Source organism: Piliocolobus tephrosceles, chromosome 8 (assembly GCF_002776525.5).
Source record: "Piliocolobus tephrosceles isolate RC106 chromosome 8, ASM277652v3, whole genome shotgun sequence".
In the NCBI taxonomy this organism is placed as follows: domain Eukaryota; kingdom Metazoa; phylum Chordata; class Mammalia; order Primates; family Cercopithecidae; genus Piliocolobus; species Piliocolobus tephrosceles.
The window spans coordinates 95604427-95632310 of NC_045441.1; the positions used below are offsets into that span (position 1 = coordinate 95604427).

General features: G+C 39.2%; 1 protein-coding gene across 1 annotated transcript in view; it reads right to left on the reverse strand.

The window, feature by feature from the left end:
- Positions 1 to 27884, reverse strand: part of FBXL13 (F-box and leucine rich repeat protein 13) — a 277980-nt gene that overhangs the window by 101266 nt on the left and 148830 nt on the right. The window contains exons 11-12 of the mRNA XM_023192514.2: positions 24045 to 24145; positions 13070 to 13199 (exon numbers count right to left, since the gene is read on the reverse strand). Coding sequence (XP_023048282.2) covers positions 13070 to 13199; positions 24045 to 24145 — 231 coding nt within the window. The remainder of the gene's footprint in view (positions 1 to 13069; positions 13200 to 24044; positions 24146 to 27884) is intronic.

The following is a 27884-nucleotide window of genomic DNA, read 5'->3' on the forward strand; positions in this document are numbered from 1 at the left end:
GTCCTTTGTAGGGACATGGATGCAGCTGGAAACCATCATTCTTAGCAAACTATCACAAGAACAGAAAACCAAACACCGCATGTTCTCACTCATAGGTGGGAACTGAACAATGAGATCACTTGGACTCGGGAAGGGGAACATCACACACCGGGGCCTATCATGGGGAGGGGGGAGGGGGGAGGGATTGCATTGGGAGTTATACCTGAGATAAATGATGAATTGATGGGTGCTGACGAGTTGATGGGTGCAGCACACCAACATGGCACAAGTATACATATGTAACAAACCTGCACGCTATGCACATGTACCCTAGAACTTAAAGTATAATAAAAAAAAAAAAAAGAAGTATAGTTAAAGTTCTTTCACAATATCATATGAATACATTTTTCCTGTTTTTGGACAACAGCAGCTGGCATTAAAGTTTAGTCCATGATATATTTTGTTTATGTTAATCCAGAGCTCCTAAAGGACATGGAGGCTGTTTTATTCGTCACAGTGCCCAGTATGCATCAGGCACTCAAGAAATGCATGCAAAAGCATTTAGGTGTAAGCTCCTATTCTCAAGGCTTTTTGTTTTATTGAAACCTTTTTTCTCGGTCACATATATTAACATATAACTTCCTAATAAAACATTCCAAATTTATAAAAAGAAAATAGATTCTACTTTCCAAGAGAGAACCTCTTCGAGGTGAAAACCTTAAAAATCTATGAATTGTCGGTTTTCCTTCTATGAATCCATTTTTGTACTACACCCAGAGCTGGAGAGGTAGATGGAGCCTCCTCAAAAGACTTAATAAGTCACTCAGCAGTAACATTCAAACTTCACTGGTTCTTCATGAAGCTACAGCAGCAGCAATTACTAAGATACCTGTGCTTCACAACAAACCCATTTCTTACTCTCACTGGGCCTAAAGGGGCTCAGTTTCAAACTCCACAATTTCTAGTGCCTGAAACAGTGCCTGACACTTAGAGGTAAATACTACTGAATTATTAAATGAACAGATGGAAATGAAAAAGAGATGAATGAAAGAAACTAACATTGTTTTGCATAATTGTGAAACACTAACTTCATTGTGTTTTGAGGCTTACAAATTAAGACGTAATTAGGAAAGGAATTCAATTCTTTACACATCTAGAAACTCAAATACTTACTGAGGCCAGGCAGGCAATGCAATTAAGTGGTAGCAGTACAGGTGTGAATGCTTGTGCTGACCTTACTGAGTGGAGGAGAGGCTGGCAAACAGTGGTCCATCTCGAGGGAGGGAGTGAGGCTGACTTAGCTCCAGCCCATTGTGGCCATATGGAAACGCAGGTCCAATTCGGCTAGTTCTTCCTATTTTTAAAGAGAATCTTGAAATCCAGAATGTTTTGTGAAAACTCCAAAATTTTACATATTGGCTCAAAATTTAAAGACAGATTATGTGTGTTTTGCAGTATTTATTTTGTTTTTAATATTTGTGGGTACATAGTAGGTGTATATATTTATGGGGTACATGAAATGTTTTGATACAGGCATGCAATGTGAAATAAGCACACTATGGAGAATGTGGTATCCATCCCCTTAAACATTTATACATTGAGTTACAAACAACCCAATTACACTCAAGTTCTTTTAAAATGTACAATTAAGTTATTATTGACTATAGTCACCTTGCTATGCTATCAAATAGTAGATCTTATTCTATTTTTTTTTTTTTATAACCCATTAACCATTTCCACCTCACCCTCAAAGCCCATTATTCTTCCCAGCCTCTGGTAATCATCCTTCCACTCTCTATGCCCATGAGTTCAATTGTTTTGATTTTTATTAGATCCCACAGATAAGTGAGAATATGTAATATTTTTTAATACATCTCACAAATAAGTGAGAATATGGGATGTTTTTCTTTCTGTGCCTGACATAATGATCTCCAGTTCCATCCCTGTTACTGCAAATGACTAGATCTCATTCATCTGCTGATAGACACTCAGGCTGCTTGCAAATCTTAGCTGTTGTGAACAGTGCAACAGACATAGGGGTGCAGATTTCTCTTTGATATACTGATTTCCTTTCTTTGGGGTATATACCCAGCAGTGGAATTGCTGCATCATATGATAGCTCAATTTTTAGTTTTTTGAGGAGCCTCCAAACTGTTCTCCATAGTGGTTGTACTAATTTACATTCCCACCACCAGCATACTATGGTTCTCTCTTCTCCACATCCTCACCAGCATTTGTTATTATTTAACTTTTGGAGAAAAGCCATTTTAACTGGGGTAAGATGACATCTCATTGTAGTTTTGATTTGCATTTCTGTGATGATCAATAATGTTGAGCACCTTTTCATATGCCTGTTTGCCATTTGTATGTTTTCTTTGAGAAATGTCTATTACATCTTTTGCCCATTTTTTGATAGAACTATTAGAATTTTTCCTATAGAGTTGTTTGAGCTCCTTATATATTTTGGTTTTTAATTCCTTGTCAGATGGGTAGTTTGCAAATATTTTCTCCCATTCTGTGGGTTGTCTCTTCACTTTATTGATTGTATCCTTTGCTGTGCAGAAGCTTTTCAACTTGACGTGATCTCAGTTGTCCATGTTTGCTTTGGTTACCTGTGCTTGTGGGGTATTGCTCAAGAAATCTTTGCCCAGATCAATGTCCTGGAGATTTTCTCCAGTGTTCTCTTGTAGTAGTTTCAAAGTCTGAGGTCTTAGATTTAAGTATTTAATCCATTTTTATTTGATTTTTGCATACATTATGTATATAGTGTTATTCTTCTGCATATGGATATCCAGTTTTCCCAGCACCATTTATTGAAGAGACTGTCTTTTCCTCAGTGTATGTCCTTGGCACCTTTGCTGAAAATGAGTCCACTGCTGGTGTATAGATTTGTTTCTGGGTTCTCTATTCTGTTCTATTGGTCTATGTGTCTGTTTTCATGTCAGTGCCATGTTGTTTTGGTTACTTTACCTCAGTTAATTTGAAGTCAGGTAACGTGATTCTTCTAGTTTTGTTCTTTTTGCTTAGGGTAGCTTTGGCTATGCTGGGTCTTTTGTGGTTCCATATAAATTTTAGGATTGTTTTTTCTATTTCTGTGAAGAATGTCACTGGTATTTTGATAGGGATTTCATTGAATCTGTAGATTGCTTTGGGTAGTATGGACATTTTAATAATATCAATTCTTCCAATCCATGAACACGGAATGTTTTTCCAATTTTTGGTGTCCTCTTCAATTTATTTCATCAGTGTTTCATAGTTTTCATTATTGACTTCCTTTTTTCATTAATTCCTAGTTATTTAACTTAATGTATGGTTATTGTAAATGGGTTTACATTTTTATTTTTCACATTGTTCTCTGTTGGTATATAGAAATGCTACTAATTTTTGTATGTTAATTTTTTATCCTGTGACTTTAGTTAATTTGTTTATCAATTCTAATAGTTTTCTTGTGGAGACCTTAGGATTTGCCAAATATAAGATCATATCATCTGCAAACAAGGATAATTTGACTTCTTCCTTTCCAATTTGGATGTTCTTTATATCTTTTTCTTGTCTGATTGCTCTAGCTAGGACTTTCAGTACTATGCTGAATAACAGTAGTGACAGTGGACATCCTTATCATGTTCCAGATCTTAAGAAGAAAGGCTTTCAGTTTTTCCCTATTCAGTATGATACTAGCTGTGGGCCTGTCATACATTGTTTTTATTATGTTGAGATATGTTTCTTCTATCCCTAGTTTTTTGAGGATCTTTCTCATGAAAGGATATTGAATTTTTTAAAATTTTTTTCTCTCCTGCTTCATAATGCTACATTGAGATGTTGAATTTGATCAAATGCTTTCCAGCATCAACTGAAATGATTATATGGATTTTATCCTGCATTCTGTTGATGCTATGTGTCACACTGATTGATTTGCATATGTTGAACCATCCTTGCATCCCAGGGATAAATCCCACTTGGTCATGTTGAATGCTCTTTCTAATGTATTGTTGAATTTGGTTTGCTAGTATATTTTTGAGGATTTTTGCATCAATATTCATCAGAGATATTGTCTTCAGTTTTCTTTTATTTATTTATTTTTTATTTTTTGCTGTATCTTTGTCTGGTTTTGGTATCAGGATAATATTGGCCTCATATAATTACTTTGGAAGTACTCTTTCTTCCTCTACTTTTCAGAATAGTTTGAGTAGGATTGGTATTAGTTCTTCCTTAAAGGTTTGGTAGAATTCAGCAGTGAAACCATCAGGTCCCAAGCTTTTCTTTACTGGGAGACTTTTTATTACAGCTTCAATCTCATTACTTATTATTGGTCTGTTCAGATTTTGGAGTTCTTCTCAGTTTAATCTTGGTAGCTTGTATGTGTCTAGGAATTTGTTCCTTTCTTCCAGATTTTCAAATTTGTTAGCATATAGTTGGTCATAGTAGCCACTAATGATCCTTTGAATTCTGAGGTATCAGTTGTAATGTCTCAGTTTTCATTCTGATTTTATTTGGATCTTCTCTCTTTTTTTCTTAATCTTGCTAAACGTTTGTCAATTTTGTTCAACTTTTCAAAAACCCACTTTTTGTTTCATTGATCTTTTTTTTTGTCAGTTCATTGATCTTTTTGTATTGGTTTTTTCATTTCAGTTTCATTTACTTCTCCTCTGATCTTTATTTCTTTTCTTCTAATAATTTTGGGTTTAGTTTGTTCTTGCTTTTCCAGTTCTTTAAGATGCATCATTAGATTGTTTATTTATAGTTTTTCCTCTTTTCTGATGTAGGCATTTATAGCTATAAACTTCCGTGAGTATTGCTTTTGCTGTATCCTATAGGTTTTGGTATGTTGTGTTTCCATTATCATTTGTTTCAAGAAATTTTTCAATTTCCTTCTTAATTTCTTCATTGACCCACTGGTCACTCAGGAGCATATTGTTTAACTTCCATGTATTTGTATAGTTTTCAAAATTCTACTTGCTATTAATTTCTAGTTTTATTCCATTTAGTCAGAGAGGATGCTTGATATTATTTCAGATTTTTTTGAATGTTTTAAGATTTGTTTTGTGAACTAACATATGATCTATGCTTGAGAATGATCCATGTGCTGAGGAAAAGAATGTGTATTCTACAGCTCTTGGATGAGGTGTTCTGTAAGTATCTATCAGATCCATTTTGTCTATATTACAGAGTAAGTCTGATGTTTCTTTGTTGCTTTTCTGTCTGGAAGATCTGTCCAATGCTGAAAGTGGGGTGTTGACGTTTCCAGCTACTATTGTATTGGGGTCCATCTCTCTCCAGCACTAATATTTGCTTTATATATCTGGGTGCTCCAGTGTTGGGTACATATATATTTAAAATTGTTATATCTTCTTGCTGAATTGGCTCCTTTATTATTACATAGTGACCTTCTTTGTCTCTTCTTATAGTTTTGGTCTTAAAACCTATTTTGTCTGATATAAGTATAGTGACTCCCATTCTTTTTTGGTTTTCATTGGCATGGAATATCTTTTTCCATTCTTTTATTTTCAGTCCATGTGAGTCTTTATAGATGAAGTCTGTTTCTTGTAGGCAAGAGATCAATGTATCTTGTTTTTTCATCCATTCAGCCAATCTATATCTTTTCACTGGAGAGTTTAGTCCATTTACATTCAATATTATTATTGATAAGTAAGGACTTACTTATTACTGCTATATTGTTATCTGTCTTCTGGTTGTTTTGTGGTCTTTTTCTTCTTTCTCTCCTTCGTGTCTTCTTCAACTGAAGGCAATTTTCTCTGGTGATATTATTTAATTTCTTGCTTTTTACTTTTTTGTGTATCTACTGTATGATTTTTAGCTTGAGGTTACCATAAGGCTTGCAAATACTAGCCTATAAACCCATTGTTTTAACCTGATAACAACTTAACACTGTTTGCATAAACAAATAAACATACAAAAACTAATAAAAATTATATGTGTATTAGTCCGTTTTCATGCTGCTGATAAAGACATACCTGAAACTGGGAAGAAAAAGAGGTTTAATTGGACTTACAGTTCCAAATGGCTGGGGAGGCCTCAGAATCATGGCGGGAGGCAAAAGGCATTTCTTACATGGTAGCAGCAAGAAAAAAATTAGAAAGATGCAAAAGCGGAAGCCCCTGATACAACCATCAGATCTTGTGAGACTTACTCATTATCATGAGAATAGCATGGGAAAGACCTGCCCCCATGATTCAATTACCTCCCACAACACATGGGAATTCAAGATGAGATTTGGGCCGGGACACAGCCAAACCATATCACTATGCTTTAACTTTGTCCCCCTGCCCCACTTTTTAACTTTTTGATGTTTCTATTTATATCTCATGGTACTATATCTCATGGTACTGATTATGTCTTGAAAAGTTGTTGTAGTTATTTTTAATTGGTTAATCATTTAGTCTTCCTACTTAGGATAAGAGTAGTTTACACACCACAGTTATAGTGTTATAATACAATTCTGTGCTTTTCTGTGTACTTACTATTACTGGTGAGTTTTGCAACTTCAGGTGGTTATTTATTCCTTGCTTTTCTTTCTGATTGAAGTACTCTCTTTAGCATTTCTTGTAGGACAGTTGATGAAGTCCCTCAGCTTTTGTCTGGGAAAGTCTTTATTTCTCATTCATGTTTGAAGGATATTTTTACCAGATATACTATTCTAGGGTAAAAGTTTTTTCCTTCAGCATTTTAAATATGTCACGCCATTCTCTTCTGGCATGTAACGTTTACACTGAAAAGTTTGCTGCCAAATGTATTGGAGCACCATTGTACATTATTTGTTTCTTTTCTCTTGGTGCCTTTAGGATCCTTTCTTTGTCCTTAACCTTTGGGACCTTCATTATTAAATGCCTTGAAGTAGTCTTCTTTGGGTTAGATATGCTTGATTTCTGTAACCTTCTTGTACTTTGATATTGATATCTTTCTCTAGGTTTCTGGAGGTTCTCTGGTATTATCCCTTTGGTTTTTGTTTGTTTGTTTGTTTTTTGAGGCGGAGTCTCACTCTGTTGCCCAGCCTGGAGTGCAGTGGCACAACCTTGGCTCACTGCAACCTCCACCTCCTGGGTTCAAGCAATTCTCTTGCCTTTGCTTCCCGAGTAGCTGGGATTACAGGCACCCACCACCACATCTGGCTAATTTTTATATTTTTAGTAGAGACAGCATTTCACCATGTTGGCCAGGCTGTGTTATTTCCCTTTGAATAAACTTTCTACCTCTATCTCTTTGTCTACCTCCTCCTTAAGACCAATAATTCTTAGATTTGCCATTGTGAAGCTATTTTCTAGATCCTGTAGGTGTTCTTCCTTGTTTTTCATTCTTTTTTTAAATTATTATTATTATACTTTAAGTTCTAGGGTACATGCGCACAATGTGCAGGTTTGTTACATATGTATACATGTGCCATGTTGGTGTGCTGCACCCGTTAACTCGTCATTCACATTAGGTATATCTCCTAATGCTATCCTTCCCCCATCCCCCAACCCCACGACAGACCCTGGTGTGTGATGTTCCCCACCCTGAGTCCAAGTGTTCTCATTGTTCAATTCCCACCTATGAGGGAGAACATGTAGTGTTTGATTTTCTGTCCTTGAGATAGTTTGCTGAGAATGATGGTTTCCAGCTTCATCCATGTCCCTACAAAGGACATGAACTCATCCTTTTTTATGGCTGCAGAGTATTCCATGGTGTACATGTGCCACATTTTCTTAATCCAATCTGTCACTGATGGACATTTGGGTTGGTTCCAAGTCTTTGCTATTGTGAATACTGCCGCAATAAACAAGACATTTATGCAGCCAACAGACACATGAAAAAATACTCTCATTATCACTGGCCATCAGAGAAACGCAAATCAAAACCACAATGAGATACCATCTCACACTAGTTAGAATGGTGATCATTAAAAAGTCAGGAAACAACAGGTGCTGGAGAGGATGTGGAGAAATAGGAACACTTTTATACTGTTGGTGGGACTGTAAACTAGTTCAACCATTGTGAAAGACAGTGTGGCAACTCCTCAAGGATCTAGAACTAGAAATACCATTTGACCCAGCCATCCCATTACTGGGTATATACCCAAAGGATTATAAGTCATGCTGCTATAAAGATTCATTCTTTTTTCTTTTGTCTCCTCTGACTGCGTATTTTCAAATAGTCTTTAAGCTCACTAATTCTTCCTTCTGTTTGATCAATTCTGCTATTAAAGGACTCTGGTGCATTATTCAATACACCAATTGCATTTTTCAGCTCCAGAATTTCTTTTTAATTATTTCAATCTCTTTGTTAAATTTATCTGATAGAATTCTGAATTTCTTCTCTGTGTTATCTTGAATTCATTTGAGTTTCCTCAACATAGCTATTTTGAATTATCTGTCTGAACGATTACATATCTCTGTTTCTCCAGGATTGCCCCTTGGTGCCTTATTTAGTTCATTTGGTAAGGTCATGTTTTCCTGGATAGTATTGATGCCAGTATTCTTCAGCATCTGAGCATTGAAGAGTTAGGTATTTACTGTAGTCTTCACTGCCTGGGCTTATTTGTAGCCATCCTTCTTGGGAAGGCTTTCCAGATATTTGAAAGGATTTGAGTGTTCTAATCTAAGCTGTACCTGCTTTAGGGGGCACCCCAAGCCCAGTAATCCTGTGGTTCTTGCACACTTGTCAAGGTACCACCTTGATGGTCTGAGACAAGATCTGGAAGAATTCTCTGGATTACCAGGCAGAGGCTCTTGTTCTCTTCCCTTCTGTTTCCCAAACAGAGTCTCTCTCTCTGTTCTGAGCCACCCAAAGCTGGTGGTAGAGTGAAACAAGCACCCCTGTGGCCTCCACCACTATGACTGCACTGGGTCAGACCTGAAGCTATCACAGCACTGGGTCTTGCCCAAGGCCTGCCATAACTACTTCCTGGCTACTGCCATTGTTTGCTCAAGACCCTGGGGCTCTACAATCAGCAGGTGGCAAGGCCAGCCAGGCCTATGTCCTTCTCTTCAGGATCGTGAGGTCCCCCAGACCCCAGGTGAGTCCTTAGGTGCCCTCTGGGAATCAGGGACTAGAGTCAAAAACCTTAGAAGTCTACTTGGTGTTCTACTGCACTGCAGCTGAGCTGGCATACAAACTATAGGATGCAGTCCTTCCCACTCTTCCTCCCCTTTCCGAAGGCAGAGGAGCCTTACCTTGTAGCCACCACCACCCCAGGCCATGAAGAGTATTGCCAGGCTACCAATAATTTTCTCTTATGGCCCAAGGGCTCTTAAGTCAGCTTGTGGTGAATGCTGCCTCGCCTGGGACTCACCCTTCAGGGCAGTGGGCTCTCCTTTGGCCCAGGGCAGGTCCAGAATTGTCATACAAGAGTCAAGTCCTGGAATCGGGGACCCCAAGAACCTGCCTCAGTGCTCTATCCTCCTGTGGCCATGCTGGTATCTAAGGTGCAAGACGATGTCCCCACTGCTTTTCCCTCTTAAGCAGAAGGAGTTTTGCCCCATAGCTACCCTAGCTGGTAATATGCTGAGTCTCACCTGAAGCCTACAAGTCATAGAGGCTCATCCAAGGCGCTCAATGTAGTAGCTGGGTATTGCTGCTAATTATTCAGGGCCCAAGGGCTCTTCAGTTAGCAGGTGATGAATGCTGCCAAGACTGGGTCCCTTCCTTCAAGGCAGCAGGTTCCCTTCTGGCCCAGGGTGTGTCTAGAAATGTCATTTGGGAGCTAGAACCCGGAACGAGGGCCTTATGACTCTGACTGGTGCCCTATCCTGCCATGGCTGAGCTGGTATCCAAAATGCAAGAGAAAGTCCTCCTCATTCTTCCCTCTCCTCTCCTCTCCTCAAGGGAAAGGAAGGGGTCTCTTTTGGAGCGATGAACTGTGAGGCTTGGGGTTGGTTGAAGGGGGGATGCCAGTACTCCCTTGGCTGCCCCAGTTGGTGTCTCAGTATGTCATGTATCCCTCAGTCCACTGTCTCTGGGCCTAGTTGAGCACTAGGATTTGCCTAAGAGTTACAGTCCTTATGGCCTAGACTGCCTTTCAAGTTTACCTGGAGGCACAGCGCACTGTAGCACTCGGTGGTGAGGTTTGCAGAACTCAAGTTCTGACTGCTAGGACTGGCAATTCCCCTGTGTCTAGGCCTGGGTTAAATGCTCCCTCTGTGGGTGGGCATCAGCTGAGTTTGGTCCAGTTTTCCTCTCTGATCCAACAGGACAGCACTGAGTTCAATGCCTCACAATTGCTGTATTTTCCCTTTCCCAGCGCCCGGAGAGGCTCTCTGCACCATGCTGGAGGTGTGGCACTGGCGATTCAGGACTACTGTTTCTATCTCTTCAGTGACTCAGCCATATGAAGTTAAAACCAGGTACAAAGAGTGCTCATCTGATTTTTGGTTCTTATGAAGGTGTTTTTTCTTTTTCTTTTTTTTTTCCTTTGTGCATTGTGGGGAGGGGGGGTCTTTATTCACATGGAGTGCTGTATGTGATGCCCAGGAAAAGCTCTCAGCGTGGTGTGTGCTTCAGGGTGGCTCGGGCTCCAATCTCTGCTTTCCAGTTTGTCACGGGCTCTCAACTGTACATAGCCTATGCTCTGCTGGATTCCACCTTGTTAGACACCACGTGAATCCCCATGCACTGCTTCCCTTGCCCCTTACCACCACCAAGCAGCTATTAGACACCTGAGGTCTCTGTCCTTTCCACTATGGGGTGGAAAGGTATGATGCCTTTTTTCACCCATAAGGGTGACAGCCAACACTCCTAACAAAATACAGGTGTGCAAGAGAAAAGCATTAACACATTTACTTAATTATTTGAGGCAAGGTCTCACTCTGTCTCCCAGGCTGGAACCCAGTGGTGGGATCACAGCTCACTGCAGCCTCAACCTCCCAAGCTCAGTCAATCCTCCCACCTCAGCCTCCTGGGCAGCTGGAACCACAGGCATACACCACCATGCCTAGCCAAGTTTTTGCATTTCTGGTAGAGACATGGGTCCCACTGTGTTGCCCAGGCTGGTCTTGAACTCCTGGCCTTAAGTGATCCTTCCACCTCAGCCTCCCAAAATGCCAGGACTACAGGCATGAGCCACCGTGCCCAGCCTAAAACATTATGAAGGTGTTTTTTCCCTGTAGATAGTTGTTAACTTGGTGTCCTTGGGTGGGGAACAATGGGTGGAGCCTTTTGTTCCACCATCTTGCTCCACCTCCTCCAATTATGTGTGTTTTGTATGCATATCTGGGCAGTAGCTCATAGATTTGAAGCCTCTCATTTAAACTTTACTGTGTCTGAGAATATTTATCCTTAGGACACTTGGGTGTACATTTGTGCACTATTGCTACAATAATTGCCTCATGGTAATTGAGAGACTGAGAAGAACAAGGAGGTAAGTCATACCATGAGGAGGGTTTAAGCACAAGGGCAAGTTAGAAAAGTACTGAAGGATTTATATTTAAGGGGGAGGCTTATCAGTGGGATATGTCAAGCACATTAAGTTGTTCCTGAGTTTGCAAATATTATTCTCTGGGATTAGGCCATTGGCATTTGCTAATTGGTGCCCATCAAAGTTAGGCTTCTACCCACCCACAGGAACTGAGAGATATCTTCTTTGATGATTATATATCAAAGGGATAGATCTCAGGTCCTTGAGGAAGACTTTCCTGAGTTGTAAAACTGTCAAGAAGCTTTTATTAAAAAGAAACCTCAAAGGAGGCAGAGAAAGAACTTACAAGTTTTCTAAAACAAATGTTCTAAGAAACAAGAAAACAAGAAGTCAGGGCCTAGAGTCAGTAAGAAGCCAGTCTAAAATTCAGTCATGCTGAGGAGAACGTCAATGCCATCTCAGTCATAAAGTTATGGTAGATGTTGATGTTTAAAAAGCTACACATCAGCAGATTAGTTTTAAACAGATATGAATGTTAGATGTTTATAGCCCTAACTTAGAATCCTCCCCTCCTTGCCCCCTACTCCCTCCAGACCACCCAGTGCATCAGGATACCACAAGATGTCAGTGGTGGTGACTAGGTAAGAATTCCATCCATTCAAGAATCCTGGGGGGGAAACCTATGCTGCCCTTTTATTTCCCGCTCTCCCAGGGGACTCTGCCTGCCCCAGTATCTACCAACAGATGCTTAAAACTGTATTAGTACCACGTGCTTTCATCAGCTGTGCAAACTTGGACAACTTACTCAACCACCCTGAGCCTTGGTCGCTTCATTTGTAAATAAGCATAATAAATACATACCACACAGCATTGTATCAGGAGTAAATCTGATCTGTGTATAGCACTCAACACAATGCTTGGCATACGGTAATGACTCAAGAAATGATAACTATCAGTATTTCAGTCAGTTTTCACCTGTGCTATTATATTATTCTCAGAGAATAATGAACATACTATGACACCAAATTAATAAAATACACAGAAAGGCAGAAGAAAATAAGTTAAAAGAATTATGGCTTAAATCTATTGAAATTAAAGCAGAAGAAACTATCAATGAGGCAGTAGCTACTTCCAAAGTGCCATGCCCTATCCTCCGCAACTTTACCCAATTTTCTGCCCAACTTTCCAAGTCCTGTTCCCTCAAACTTAAAATATTTTCCCACGCAGATCTCAAATCTTCATGTTATTCAGCCCAAGGGTGTAATGCAATTTTTAAAATTACAAGTTTTTGTTGTATTTTCTTTTCCTATTTATCACTTGCAGCATTTTACCCAAAAAAAAAAAAAAAAAAACCCATGCGGGAGTTAATTGACTTTTCAGGAATCCCGTGCAAAATTCTCCCTCAAAACACTCTCCTTTGTTTGTGTCTTGGAAGCAACTCCAGAGTTTTCAGGACTTGGATTCTGCTTTAGAATTGTGCTCAGACTATCTCCATAAAAGTGGTCCGTTTCCTCATCCAATGAGCTCTGCCTGTTTGTCTGTGTGACACTCCAGTGGAAGGAAGCCAAGAGCCTATAGTAGCAATCCTGGGGAAAATTTCAGCAGCTGGGGCCATGTAATTTAAAACCTCTGAAAAGTGTGCTGCAGTCCGTGCACAGCATTAGTATAACGTGAGGGCTGAATGCAGCCCGTTCTCTGGAGAACTTCCTCACACACCGCAGCAAAGAAGACTGAAAGACAAACCTGGGTGCAGCCGGAGAGGTCCAGATAGATGAGCTTGTGGCATCCATTCCCCAAGTTCAGGTACTGTAAGCCTTTGTCTGTGAACCGTCTGCAATAAGCCAAACTAAGATTCTGTAAGTTGTGGAAGTGCCTGAAAAGACAAGGCAAGAAAGAGAGCAAGGAAAGTATTATACTTCAGTTGTTCTCTCAAATCTTTCTTAAGCCACTATGACAAAGAAAACTGTAAATTCAACTCTTCTTCTTGCAGATGTTCAACGTTTAACTTTACTGTTAACTCTCTACCTGTTAATTAAAGGAGACTAGAGTAACACATAATTGTAATACATTTCAAGTGAAAGTACTAATAATGCAATAATATTTGCCTAGATTTTTAAGAAAGTTGACTGGGATAAAGCTTTTTTGGTGTGTGTGAGGTGGGGGAGGCAATCACATTGTTTGGAAGTGAAACCAAATTTGCAGAGTTTATTGTTGCTTTTAGGTTTTATCTCTGGAGTACCAAAATAATGTGCAAAATATATAGAAGGACAAATCCTTTGTAAACATTTAAATGGAGACTGTTACAGGAGAGTGAGGATTTGGGACAGAAGGCAAAATTGAACATAACCATGCTCTTAAAATAGATCTGATTAGCAAATGATTTTTAAAAATAGGTTTAGATATGCATGATTTTGTAACAGTTTCATTATTATAGTTAAAGAAAGACTAATTGATATGCAGAGTTTAAGCATGGATTAAGAAGACCAGTTTGCAAATAAGTGGGCAACACATGAGAAGAATTAAAAGCAACATCAGAGACTATAAATCTTGCTGGAGTTGAAACAGATTAAATATGGTATTACCACAATGACCAAAATGAGAGCTTCCAGAAAAAAGGAGGGTAGTTAGGATGAGCCTGTACTACTACGCGAGGGCTCGCAGTATGAGGACACTCTGTGGACAATTTTCCAAGCCCTCCGAAGCCTGGCACTTTTTTTTTTTTTTTTTTTTGAGACAGAGTTTTGCTCTTGTTGCCCAGGCTGGAGTGTAATGGTGAGATCTCGGCTCACTACAACCTCCTCCCTGCTTTCCCCAACTCCCCGGTTCAAGCGATTCTCCTGCCTCAGCCTCCCAAGTAGCTGGGATTACAGGTGCGTGCCAACACGTCTGGCTAATTTTTGTATTTTGTAGTAGAGACGGGGTTTCGCCATGTTGGCCAGGCTGGCCTCGAACTCCTGACCTCAGGTGATCCACCCGCCTCGGCCTCCCAAAGTGCTAGGATTACAGGCATAAGCCACTGTGCTTGGAAGCCTGGCACTTTTTAAGAGGTCAAGGACTCCCACTACTGCCTGGTCTTCTAATGGAATTAGCAATCATGCTCTGAGTTTGTGATCTGCAACAGCTTAATAGCAAATTACAAAGCAAAAAGAATGAAAAGTGAGGAGAAAATGCTTCTCTGCCTCTCAAAATCACACAGGTGAATAAAGTTTACCTTCCCATAAATGGGAACTAAGATATACAAGCACTGACCATTAATCAGATTTTGAAAAGCACATCTATACGATATAATGATTTGCATTCCATAGCAAATTACTTGATTCAGAACACAAGTCCCGATCTGGGAAAGGCTGTGTACGTGAGATTTGACAGAGCAAGGGGGAAGGTTTTGGATTCACCAGTGACTAGGTGGGCAGGGCCTGAAGGAGAAAGCGGTGCTAATATCCCAAAGACACGCCCCCTCTCTTGGGGCTGTGGAGTGGACTGAGCTGTGCTAAAGTTTTGGAAATGCATTATCTTCCTCTCCCTTGAGTACACCCTGTGATTCAATTGAGTACAATTTTCTTGGGGTAGGGAGAGGCGCACCAGGGTGTCATTTCTAGCAATCCTTCAGCTCCATAATCTGTAGAAAGGAGTTGTGAGGCAGGCAGCATGACACAATGCAAAATACACAAGGTTTTTGAATCTGGCCAAACGAGATGTAAATCCAAGCCCTGAAACTTAACTGCAACCTCCCTAACCTCTCAGAGATTGTTTTCTCATTTGTTAAGTGGAGATTAAAATACTATCTTTTTTTTTTTTTTTTTTTTTTTTTTTTTTTTTTTACGCTGATCAACTGTGGGGCCTCCAGCTTTCCTAAACCTCAGTTTTCTCATCTGGAACATGGATATAATCTGATCTGCTTGTTCCCTTTAAAGGTGTGATGATTAAATGAGAACACAGAAATAACAGTATTATCTTCAGGGTGATTTTAACAATCAAAATCTGCAGGGACATAGTAGAAGATTTAAAACTATATGTAATATTATTGCTACTACTATGTGAAATGATAGTAACCCATTAACTATTTTTATGGAGTTTGTATTATTCTTCCATTTAATGAAATGGATACTTATCTCCAAGAGTGGTGCATACAATAATTTCAAGAGTTTGAAGGATTTCACATTGAATCTATACGCCGATCTACACCTATATTCAATTTCTTTAAATCCATGTGATCAGTTAACAAATATCAAAAACGAGAATTGAGCTAGGAGCTCTTAACTTTTAATGTCACAGAAACCTTTGGCTTTTGGCAGTCAGCTGAGGTCTCTGGACCCCTTTCTTGACATAATGTTTTTAAATGCATAAAATAAAATATATAAGATTACAAAAACAGTCAATTATATTGAAATATATAATTATCAAATAAAAAAGAGTGGAATACTAATATATGTGCTTCTTTATTAACATATTAAATAAGATTTTGTGGCAGTTCTAGTAACTGCTGTGATTGTGAAGTATCTGTGATATTTTGAAATACTTATAACAATTGAAATGTGATAAGAATATATTTTTCATTTATATGAGTAAAAATGTTCCAGAGACTGCTAACACTTCTGTAGTTTTTACCTACATTTCAATTACAGCTTAATGAAAGTAGAGATGAGTTTCTTCTTTTTTCTTTTTTTTTTTTTTTTTTGAGATAGAGTCTCGCTCTGTTACCCAGGCTGGAGTGCAATGGCGTGATCTCGGCTCACTGCAACCTCCACCTCCCAGACTCAGTGATTCTCCCGCCTCAGCCTCCCGAGTAGCTGGGATTACAGGTACCCGCCACCACGCCCGGCTAATTTTTTTTTGTATTTTTATTAGAAACAGGGTTTCACCATGTTGGCCAGACTGGTCTCAAACTCCTGACCTCAGGTGATCCACCCACCTCAGCCTCCCAAAGTGCTGGGATTACAGACATGAGCCACTGTGCCTAGCCGAGATGAGTTTTTTTATATCCCCCATTAAAATTCATGGAGCTCCTGAATTCTATCCCTGATCCTCTTGGGGGAATCCACTGCTCCCCAGCTAAGAACCTCTGGTTTAAATAAAAGAGGCTGTTCATTAGACTAAGTGACTCCTGGACTGAAAGTCCCTGGATAGCTCTTTTCAAAGTGGAACCTCATGGGAGTTTGAAGGCAAAGCTCAGGAATCTTGAGTGGCCCTGTAGGCCTTTCTAAGGATTTACAGTTCTGCAGACTTAAAGCTGCTAGGGATGGGAAAAGTGTCAGTTGACAGCAAAATCACAGGTGGCAAATTTTGTGCAATACTGATGCTCTTTATTCTGAATTTTGGCAAAGACACGTGTCCCCTGCATGAGTAAGATCTGATTCATCATTTTCCCAGCCCACAGAACACTTGGTAATTCTAATTCCGCTTTGAGGCAATGTTTACAGCTTGTTTTTATCTTTTTCTAATTGTTTGATAACCGTTTCTTATTGGGGGCTGTGAGTTCTCTCTTTGTGATTTATTTATTTTTCTGCTATTACTATAATCTTTAGAGAAATTACAATTATTATAGAAACTATAAATGTTTTTTTCTCCTCTCTTTTGGCTTTTTTCCATTAAAGAATTGAAGTCATTTGTGTTAGATTTCTAACACCTGAAGGACTTACTACTAAGATGAATGGAAAATTATGTATTTAAATAAAAATTTCTCTAAATAAATCACCAAGACAAGACCTAGTCTGTAAAAGAGGGAATTTGCATGTGGATTCTTTTGAGTTGAGTGTTGGCCTCTTTGGTTTCACAGAGGCATTTCAAGTAATAGAATTCTGCAGAAAACCTAAATGGAGTGATCTGGCCTTCTATTTACAGGGTAGACCTTGAAGTTGTCCAGTCAAGACAACAGCTTACTCTGTCTGCCCCACTTTGATGGGCACTGCTGAGACTATAGATCATGATAGTCCCTGACAATAAGAAATTTCCAAACCAACTGAAAGGTCAGTTCATCTATATAAAGAAAAATTGGATACTACTTCACTCTAGCATTTAAGACTCAATTAAAGAGCAGAGATCATAATAGCTTTACTCAGTACTGCATGCCCAGAACACCTTGCACATACTAGTTGATCAATACATGGTGAACAAGTGAATGAATGTTGTTATTAGAATTCAGGCAAAGGAAAAATCACTGTGGATTTCTGGTAGATGGCGAGACTTAAGGTGTGAAGGCTGTGGATTAGCCATGAGAAGGAGAAAGGCACTGCAGCTATAGAGAATGTGAAGCATGCAGCAATCAGATGACTGGAGTTAAGGGCTTCTCTTGGGAAACCTAGGCAGAGAAGTTTGATTGGACAATGTTAACAGAGAGTGAGGGATGAACCTAGACCTTAAGCATGTCAAAGACATGATAAGAAGATTGTTCCAGGATGACACTTCTTGGAGCATGAGACACAGCAGATTGAAGGGAGAAGAGACCAGAGGCAGCACCACCAGGATATTGTGCCAGATGAGGTGCTGAGAGTGCCACCTAGGTTGTGACGCTAGGAATAAATAGAAAGTGTTTAATTCTGGAAACATTTAGAGGCAACAAATTTCCTGGAATGGGCATGAGCTTTAGGCAGCCCTCATTTTCAACTTTAGAGAACTGAGCAAGTCCCCAAAGAAGTGAGAAAAAAATATTCAAAAAGCTGGCAAATCACTGTTGCCAAGGACAAACAAATTACATTTTTCTTTTGGCAAGTACTTTTTTTGGAAAGAAATACTAAAGGCAATGAAGAGAGAATGACAGCAGAAACAACCAACATTTCTCTGGTTATTTGCAGTTTCAAGAACATTTTTGCGTATCCAAGCATATTTGAAACAATGGAAAACAGCAAAAACAGAGAATCATTATGAAATGTATTTTTATCATAGATAAGTTAGTATACTTTTTTCCATGACAAAAAAATCAGTATCAAGTAGTATCTATTCTGAATATTCTCTCAATGGCAAGAACTAGAAGGAAAAGTCAAACAAAATTCTTATTTTGGGTCCTACTTTTCTATCTATTGCCTACTAAAGGTATAACTTCATTTGTAAAATGAATGTCCCTAAAAATATATGCATAGCTGTCATATTACCTTCAAATCTAAGGAGAAAAAAAAGCTATTTCAATGTATGATTGAAAATAAATATGTTTTAAGTTAAAAATAATTTGTAATATGATATAAACACACCCTGGGTCAGGCAGAGTGGATCATGCCTATAACCCCAGCACTTTGGGAAGCTGAGGCAAGAGGACTGCTTGAGGCCATAAGTTTGAGACCAGCCTGGGGAACATAGTGAGATCTTGTCTTTACACAAATTTTTTAAAATTTAGCTGGATGTGCCCAGAAGTTTGAGGCTGCAGTGAGCTATCATCACACTATATTGTAGCCTGAGTGAAAGAGCAAGGCCCTGTCTATAAACAAAACGAAACAAAAAAAAGACTCCCAAATCATCTACTTTGTAAGTTCAGATTTTCACCTATGATTTATGGATTGTATAATACTCTTTTACGCACATACATACATTTTTATGCACATACATACATGTACATATATTCATATATATACACACATATATATACATATTTACATATCACAGTACAGAATACCTAAAGAAAGTACTGAATGGTATTCAATATTACAGGACTGGAGGACCTTAAGGAATTCCTGAAACAGTGTTAGAGAAACCTCAGGGTCACTGGAGTCAGCTTGCACCAGCTCATGGGAGTCAATTGTTAGCAACTTTTCCCAACTCCACATTCAGTGACATTGTGTTGATAGCTTAAAATCAGCCACGGTGGAATTATTTATACCACAGAAATCAGTAAACACTAGGAATTGGTGCTTCTACTCACCCTTGCCACCAACCAGTTAAGCATTTACAAGAATACCGCTGTTCCTGAAATATATTTCAAGAATTACTGCTATAGAGAAGGCACGATGCTAATGGAAAGGCATATAGAGATAAAAATGATGAAAGAGACAACTTTGAGGCACAGGAATAAAATCGGATCTAAAAATACAAGGAGCCGGGCGCGGTGGCTCAAGCCTGTAATCCCAGCACTTTGGGAGGCCGAGACGGGCGGATCACGAGGTCAGGAGATCGAGACCATCCTGGCTAACACGGTGAAACCCCGTCTCTACGAAAAATACAAAAACTAGCCGGGCGAGGTGGCGGGCGCCTGTAGTCCCAGCTACTCCAGAGGCTGAGGCAGGAGAATGGCCTAAACCCGGGAGGCAGAGCTTGCAGTGAGCTGAGATCCGGCCACTGCACTCCAGTCCGGGCGACAGAGCGAGACTCCGCCTCAAAAAAAAAAAAAAAAAAAAAAAATACAAGGAGATTCTTATGATAAACTCTGAACAATGGATAGAAGCATTAAGAAGAAAAATGCCTTCCCTAGCTGAGAAAAAATACGTTTCAGTGTTCAAAAGGTTTAAAATGTACCAGGAAAAATTAATTGAAGGAACACAATTAAGGTTGGGAATGTCCTCAGTTTCTCAGAGAAAAGGAAAGTCTTGCAAGCATCTTAGCAGGAAAAAACAGGTTACCAACAAAGGAACAAAAAACATGCTAGCTTCAGACTTTCTGCAAACTGAAATATCAAAGTTTATTGACCAATATCTAAAACATTAGGGTTTTAAAGATAAAATACAGAACATGATTCAAGAACTATACATGAAGAGAAGTTTCTGTTCATCCTCCAAGATAATAGTCATTTTCAGAGATCAATGGCTAAAATATCTGACTCTCATGCATCTTTACTGAAGAAAGATTTTTAAAATTATACTTCCAGTTATCATCAGATAAATCAAAATCAAGGCTAAAGAATAAGTAAGTTATGAGAAAAAAGATCATCAATGCATGGCCTAGAGTTAAGACTACATACTCATTATAAATATAATTACAATATTGAGTGCAAACACTACAATCCCATATTAAAAAGAAAGTTAAATGATTAGCGAAAACCACAAATACCATGTGTGTTCATACAGGGGAGTAGGTGTGAAGGGGTGTCAAGTTCAAGGGAGAAGTAGAGGGCACTTTGGGAGGCCAAGGTGGGTGGATCACTTGAGGTCAAGAGTTTGAGACCAGCCTGGCCAACATGATGAAACCTCGTCTCTACTAAAATTCAAAAATTAGCGGGGTGCGGTGGCACATGCCTGTAATCCCAGTTACTTGGGAGGCTGAGGCAGGAGACCTGCTTGAGCCCATGAGGCAGAGGTTGCAGTGAGCTGAGGACGTGCTGCTGCATTCCAGCCTGGGCTATAGAGGAAGACTCTGTCTCAAAAAAAAAAAAAAAAAAAAAATTTAAATAAATAAATAAACATTACTGAGTGAAAGAGGAAAGCAAATATAGAATAACTGGTTTAGAAAGCTAAAACAATACTTAACAAATTACACAAACTTTTCCCAAATTCTCATTTAGAAGTCATTTCATGACCATATTTTTTTTTTTACTTTTAAAAGGAGAGAAATCAAATCATGCAAATGCAAAAATATAAATTAGCTCCTAGTCTAATTATTGGTTTACTGATAAGTATCTAACAACTGGCTTTCCAAAAAAAGTATGCATATAAATGTATGTGCATTAAATTTTGTATTTTACTATTTTGCAGATATAAAGGATGTGTAGTATGCAACTTACAAATGATAAAATATACAATATTCTTTACTGTTAATTCCACGTAGTCAATCAATTCTCACACAATGTTTTCATTGACTTTTGTCAATGAAACTCTTATAAATGTAGCCAGCCAACCAGTGGTTGAACTTGAAGAATGATTACAGTTCCAATATGAATTATGTTATTAACATTAAGACACAAGTGATATATGTCAAAGAGGTATGTCCAAAATCTGCTTGTTAATGATGTGAGTTTCTTTGCTAAATCAAAGAATAGTTTTCAAGTATTGAGAGAGTATTTCCTCAATATTTTGTGCTATTTCACAATGTTGTGGCTACAGACATGAACTACTTTTAAATTTAATTTGCTTCATTAATTGTGTTCTCTATCACTTTAAGTCTAAACAATCAACTGAACAATAAATCAAGCCCCGATTTGTAGTGTTTGATGTTTTCCATGGTACAGAATACTTCCATATTGGCCAATTCCAAGCTATCAGTGAGAGGTCACCAAACACGGAGTTGGGAAGAAATGTGCAGTAGCACTCCATTCTGCAGTATTTTCACCGAGAGATACAATGGACATAAATAACTACAAGAACACAGGTAAAGTCACCTGCAGAAAAATATTAGAAAGTAATGAGTTTTAAGTATTTCTTGCCTGTATAAGAATTTTAGGGCTGGGCGCAGTGGCTCATCCCTGTAATCCCAGCACTTTCGGAGGCTAAGGTAGGCGGATCATGAGGTCAGGAGTTCAAGACCAGCCTGACCAATATGGTGAAACCCCGTCTCTACTAAAAATACAAAAAACTTAGCCAGGTGTGGTGGTGGGCGCCTATAATCCCAGCTACTCGGGAGGCTGAGGCAGGAGAATCTCTTTGAACCTGGGAGGCAGAGGTTGCAGTGAGCCAAGATTGCGCTACTGTACTCCAGTCTGGGCGACAGAGCAAGACTCCATCTCAAAAAGAATAAATAAATAGAAAGAATTTTAGATATATAAGAAAGAATCACACATCACTTGATAAAAATTTTATTCAATAAATGATGCTGAAATAATTGGTTACTTATTTAACAATATTTAAAATGTAAAACTAGGCTGGGCGCAGTGGTTCATGCCTGTAATCCCAGCACGTTGGGAGGCTGAGGAGGGTGGATCACCTGAGGTCAGGAGTTTGAGGCCAACCTGACCAACACAGAGAAACACCTCTCTACTAAAAATACAAAATTAGCCGGGTGTGGTGGCACGTGCCTGTAATCCTAGCTACTTGGGAGGCTGAGGCAGGAGAAACGCTTGAACCTGGGAGGCAAAGGTTGTGGTGAGCTGAGATCGTGCCAATGCACTCCAGCCTGGGCAACAAGAGCAAAACTCCATCTCAAAAAAAAAAAGTAAAACTATGCTTAGCTTATATACTGCAAAAAACTAGGCCTTGGGCCACATGGGTTGTAGTTTGCTGACCCCTGATTTAGATCATCGCTTCATTCATCTACCACGATTAATTACAGATTGATTATATATCTAAGTAAAAATACATGAACACAGAAAAATAAGCAAATGTATATTAAATGCTTGACAGGAGGAAGACTCTCTATGTTTAAGAGCATCAGCAGAAATTTCAAAGGGAAAACTTTATAGATTTGACTAAAAAACTGTGGCAGCTTAATTAGTGGGATAAATAGAAAATATGGTGCCACTTCTTAAGCTGGCACATTTGCAGAAAATGGTTAAAGTCAGAAGATAAAGAAAATTATCACCCAGAATTTTCTGTGTAAGCTTTTTTAAATGTCTCATCACTGTTATTTTTCAAAGGAGCTTTAAAAAGCTGTGTTCTCAAAAATAGTTCATTCTTTCACAGTAGTTTGAGAAATGTTTTCCCAAAGTCAAATTTGAATCTCTCCTCGTGTGATCATATACCCTTCCTGACTGGCCTTACTGTAATGAAAATAAAGAATAATTGGGCCAGGCATGGTGGCTCATGCCAGCACTTTGGGAGGCCCAGGTGGACAGATCACTTGAGCCCAGGAGTTTGAGACCAGCCTGGGCAACATGGTGAAACCCCATCTCTACAGAAAAATACAAAAACTAGATGAGCATGGTGGCATGCTCCTGTAGTCCCAGCTACTCAGGAGGCTGAGGTGGGAGAATTGTTTAAACCCAGGAAACTGAGGCTGCCGTGAGCCATGATTGTGCCACTGCACTGCAGCCTGGGTGACAGAGTAAGACCTTGTTTGAAAACAAACTAAAAAGAAAAATTTTTGATGAATTTGAATATTCTGTCAACTTTTTAGTTATTCTGTCCCTTCTCCTCCAAAAAAGAGAAGCAATATTCATGTCCAATGTTGTCAACACTCCATAAACAGTAAAAAATAACCAGTGTCAAGCTCCTTAGAGGTGATGGGAATCTCAACAGGTAGCCAGAGCATGGGAATCTGGGACAAATGTGTTCAAAGTTTGGTAATCAGGATGTTGGCATTCTATTATAAAGAGGTCCGCTGGGTGTGGTGGCTCACACCTGTAATTCCAGCACTTTGGGAGGCCCAGGAGGGTGGATCACCTGAAGTCAGGAGTTTGAGACCATCCTGACCAACATGGAGAAACCCCATCTCTACTAAAAATACAAAAATGAGCCGGGCATGGTGGTGGGCACCTGTAATCCCAACTACGTGGGAGGCTGAGGCAGGAGAATCGCTTGAACCTGGGAGGCGGAGGTTGCCATGAGCTGAGATCATGCCACTGCACTCCAGCCTGGGCGACAGAGCAAGACTCTGTCTCAAAAAAAAAAAAAAAAGGTCCCAGACACCAGACTGGAATGTAAGGGTCAGAGAGCTCAAATGCCCAGGATGGGGGACCAGAAAGAAACAGGCAAAGTCTAACTCAAGCTACTGGGCACACTGCTGCAAGAGTGACAAAAATGCTAGTCAAGGCAGACCAGTTTAGGCACTAGCTTAGGGACTTGAAAGCAGCCATCCTCTTACAAGAATAGCAGTGCCACAGTGGTGGGGTGTTGATAAAGGGAGCACTGCCTTTGCAGAATGCTAGAGCAAGCCAGAGACTTTGGGAGCACAATTATTTTCAGTGTCATACAAATAACACCAACATTACCTCGGCAGGAGTCGCATCGTCCTGTTGGTGATAGTTGTGTTAGACAGATTGAGATACAGGACCCCCGGGCAGCCCTCAGAAATGTGTCTCATTGATTCATCCTGCATGAAAAACAGAGGGGAGACGCTTATCAAATTGTATCAGGCTTTGCAATTTCCCTATTATCTTTCTATTATCCCTCTTCCTGTTCCAGAAAAAACTACATGCAAGAGTTGCTTTCTTCATATTCTTTATCGGCTATTAGGTTGAAATGAAATTAAATAGAAGCCAATGCTTTTGCTCAAAGCATCATTACTCCCTCCTTTTCCGTTTCCTTGGAAATCAAGTCTCATTCCATCACAATGACACTTCATTAAAATGTGAACCCATGCAAGTTCAACTCTGTCACAAGAAATTTGAGCTCAAATGTCAAAGTGTCAAACACTTCTGACTCTTCATATGCAGGAAAGCAATTAAAAACTCATCCATTTTAAACTTATTAAAATTATTCTGAAAGACAGGAATAGTAAACACTCTCAACAGTGGAACTTTAGTAACAGTCCATATTTATACACATATACATTTATACATAGATGTGTGTATGTGTAATTAAGCTTCTGTGGTTCTGTTAACTAAATATTTTAAATAGCTGAACAGATTTTCAACAGATATATGGTAAGTTTGAGACGGCTAAAATAAAATATAGGCTACATACCAGTTGGGCAGGAGATTCAATGTTGGGGTTAGGGTGGGGGAGGATCTCAAAGATTCAAGCAGCCTTCCCCCAGAAAGCTGAAAACTGAAGTAAGAGAGTAAGTACTGTGACCATGAAATAAGAGAGATAGAAAAACAGAGGTTTCAAGCACAGATTCTACAATGAAATTTACAAGACCAGATGAATTGCAAGCATTGATTGCAACAAGCTGCTTTTTGTATAGGTAACACTACAGAAAATACAATGAGTAGCAACAGGTTTGTATTTAATGATTGATGAATCTCCCCGGGAACATCAACAGGGCAGCCAGTTTAAGTATTAGTGGTGTATGCAATGTTTGACACTACCTCAGTCCCGTAAAGAATAGACTGTTGCATCTATCTGTCTGGAAGAGATTTAAATCATCACTAGGCTAGAAGATGTGGTTCTGAGAAGAATTCTGCATCAGAAATATGGCCACTCCTAACACCACTAAAGATAGTAAAGGTTTATTTTCAGCAGGATCACTGAGGTTTAACATTCCATTCATTACTATTTCCAGTAGTCATGGATTTTTAAAATAATAAAATCTTGCAGGTCAGAGCATCCGTCACACTCAGATAGGAATTGGTTGATTTACAGGGGCAGCAAACCATGCCTTAAAGAGAACACAAGATTCTATTTGAAAGCTGTAAATCTATGTGATTCTGCTATAGGGAAGGTTCTATGCACCCATGCTGCATGAGAGGCCAGTGCAGAGCTTTTGATAAACACTAGTCTTAACTACAGTATTCAAGCTGTCAGCATTTTTTCTAGATGCCCCATCACCAAAATGAAGGATTTGAATAGGTGTGGATACATAAAATGTGTACAGTACAATTTTTCCAAAAAGAATCGAGAGACTAACCATAATGTGTGGCACTGTATTTTAATACAAATAAAATCTGTCTTTGAAAACGTTCAGCATGCCAATCAAGTATCAAAGTGATTATACACATGTTGAAAGGCCTTGGCAAAATGCAAATGAGATGAGGCAAGGAGAGGAGAAACAGCTGGCTTAAACACCCTCAGAGAGGCAGCCAGCCTCAAAGAAGATGAAAATGTGGGGATCAGGAAGAGGAAGGTGGAGTAGCTTTATGTACCACAAAGAAATCTGACTTTCTGTTTGAGATGAGGAGGCAATCCATTCTCTGCATTTTCCTGTCTAAAGAAGCTTGGACATCCAAACAAAATTAGACCACTCCCATTCTCAGATTGAGATGAGGAGGTAATGCATTCTCTACATTTTCCTGTCTGAAAAAGCTTGAACATCCAAACAAATTTAGACCACTCCCATTCTTAGTACTTAAAAAGAACTCAGGATTTAATCCCCAAATGTTTGAACACATAAATGCAAAAACTGAGTACCTACATTGCAGAATGGCTTATGAATTTGTCCTCAATGTACTCAAATCCTTCTGAATGTAATATATTTCATAAGACAAGCTTAGAAATCAAAGCTCTTTGAATGAATGTTGCTCAACTCCGTAAATGTAAGCCTGTGTCCCAGTCTACGTCTCAAAGGGAAAAACAATAGTAAAATGTAGCTGGATAAAATTATCGGCCCTGTATAATATTAGACTCCAAAATTGGACGAGACTTTGATGTTCACAAATTCAATGCAGATGGCATTGTTTTGACTTCCCTATTAGAGGGCCAAACTCAAAGAATCTGATATTTTACTCAAATACAGAACTGAAGCTCCCTGAGGACAAGAACTGAAAAATGATTCATTTTTTAATTCCCTCCAACACCTAGCAGAACATATTTAACACAGTAGGTGCTAAAACATCCACAGAAAGAGTAAATCCACTTGACAAACAACTTCATTATAACCACAGGCAGACATCTGGAGAATGTAGTAGTCAAGATTTAAAATCTTTCTTCATGAAGGAGCCCACGTTCACTTTGCTAGTGGAAAAAGAGTGCAACCAGAGAAAGTAGAACATTTTTTCTCTGATGTGATCTTTGACATGTCTGTCTATGCCTCCATTTCTTGTGGATGACCCTTAAGGGCACTTTTGAACATAAAGAAACAGCTTATTTATATTAAAGTACAAGCCACTGAGAAGATGCTTAGTTTCTTTATGGGTGGTTCTTTATGTTCTGCTGGTCAGGGATTAAACAACTAATTTAAATGCTGAATCTGTGTATTGAGGCAAAGAGTGGAGGAGTTCTGAGGGTCTTAACATTTTTCTGTACACATTCTATTTGTGTATAATGCCTTCCATGTTTTGAAAAGATGTTTTACTGTGGAAATAGGGGGATGGATTTCATGGGGAAAAATTACTAAAGTAGGATTTTCAAAGTGCTCAGTTCTAAAACAGGAGATATATATGTAAACGTAAGTGTTATACACAGTGTGAAGGATCTGTGTTGAAGTACTGAGACCGTATGTAGCTCAGGAGAGAGAGAAATTAATTCTGTCAGCTGGGCGCAGTGTCTCACGCCTGTAATCCCAGCACTTTGGGAGGCCAAGGCGGGTGGATCACTTGAGCTCAGGAGTTCGACACCAGCCTGGCCAACATGGTGAAACCCCATCTCTACAAAAAAAAAAAACAAAAAAAAAACAAAAATTAGCCAGGTGCAGTGGCACGTGCCTGTAATCCCATCTACTTGGGTGGCTGAGGCAAGAGAATCACTTGAACCCAGGAGGCGGTGGTTGTAGTGAGCCAAGATGGCGCCACTGCACTCCAGCCTGGACTGCAGAGCAAGACTCCATCTCAAAAACAAACAAAAAATTAAATTATATTAGAAATTAACTGTCAAAAAGTGAATAGAATTGCATAGGGCTGGAGGTTGAGAGAAAATGAAGGGTGACTGTTAATGGGCATGAGTTATTTTAGGAGTGAGGGAAATGTTCTGAAGTTGGTTGTGGTGATGGTCACACAACTCTATAAAAATACAAAACCATGAAACTGTACACTTTAAGTGGGTAAATTTAATCTCAATATAAATATAAATTTATTATATCTCAATAAAGCTGCTTTTTAAAGGTCAATAAAAAAAGAGAATGGGAAGACCCAGTAGAGTTGAAGAGTGTGTTAAAGAATGAACAGGTGATGGCCGGGCGCGGTGGCTCAAGCCTGTAATCCCAGCACTTTGGGAGGCCAAGACAGGCGGATCAC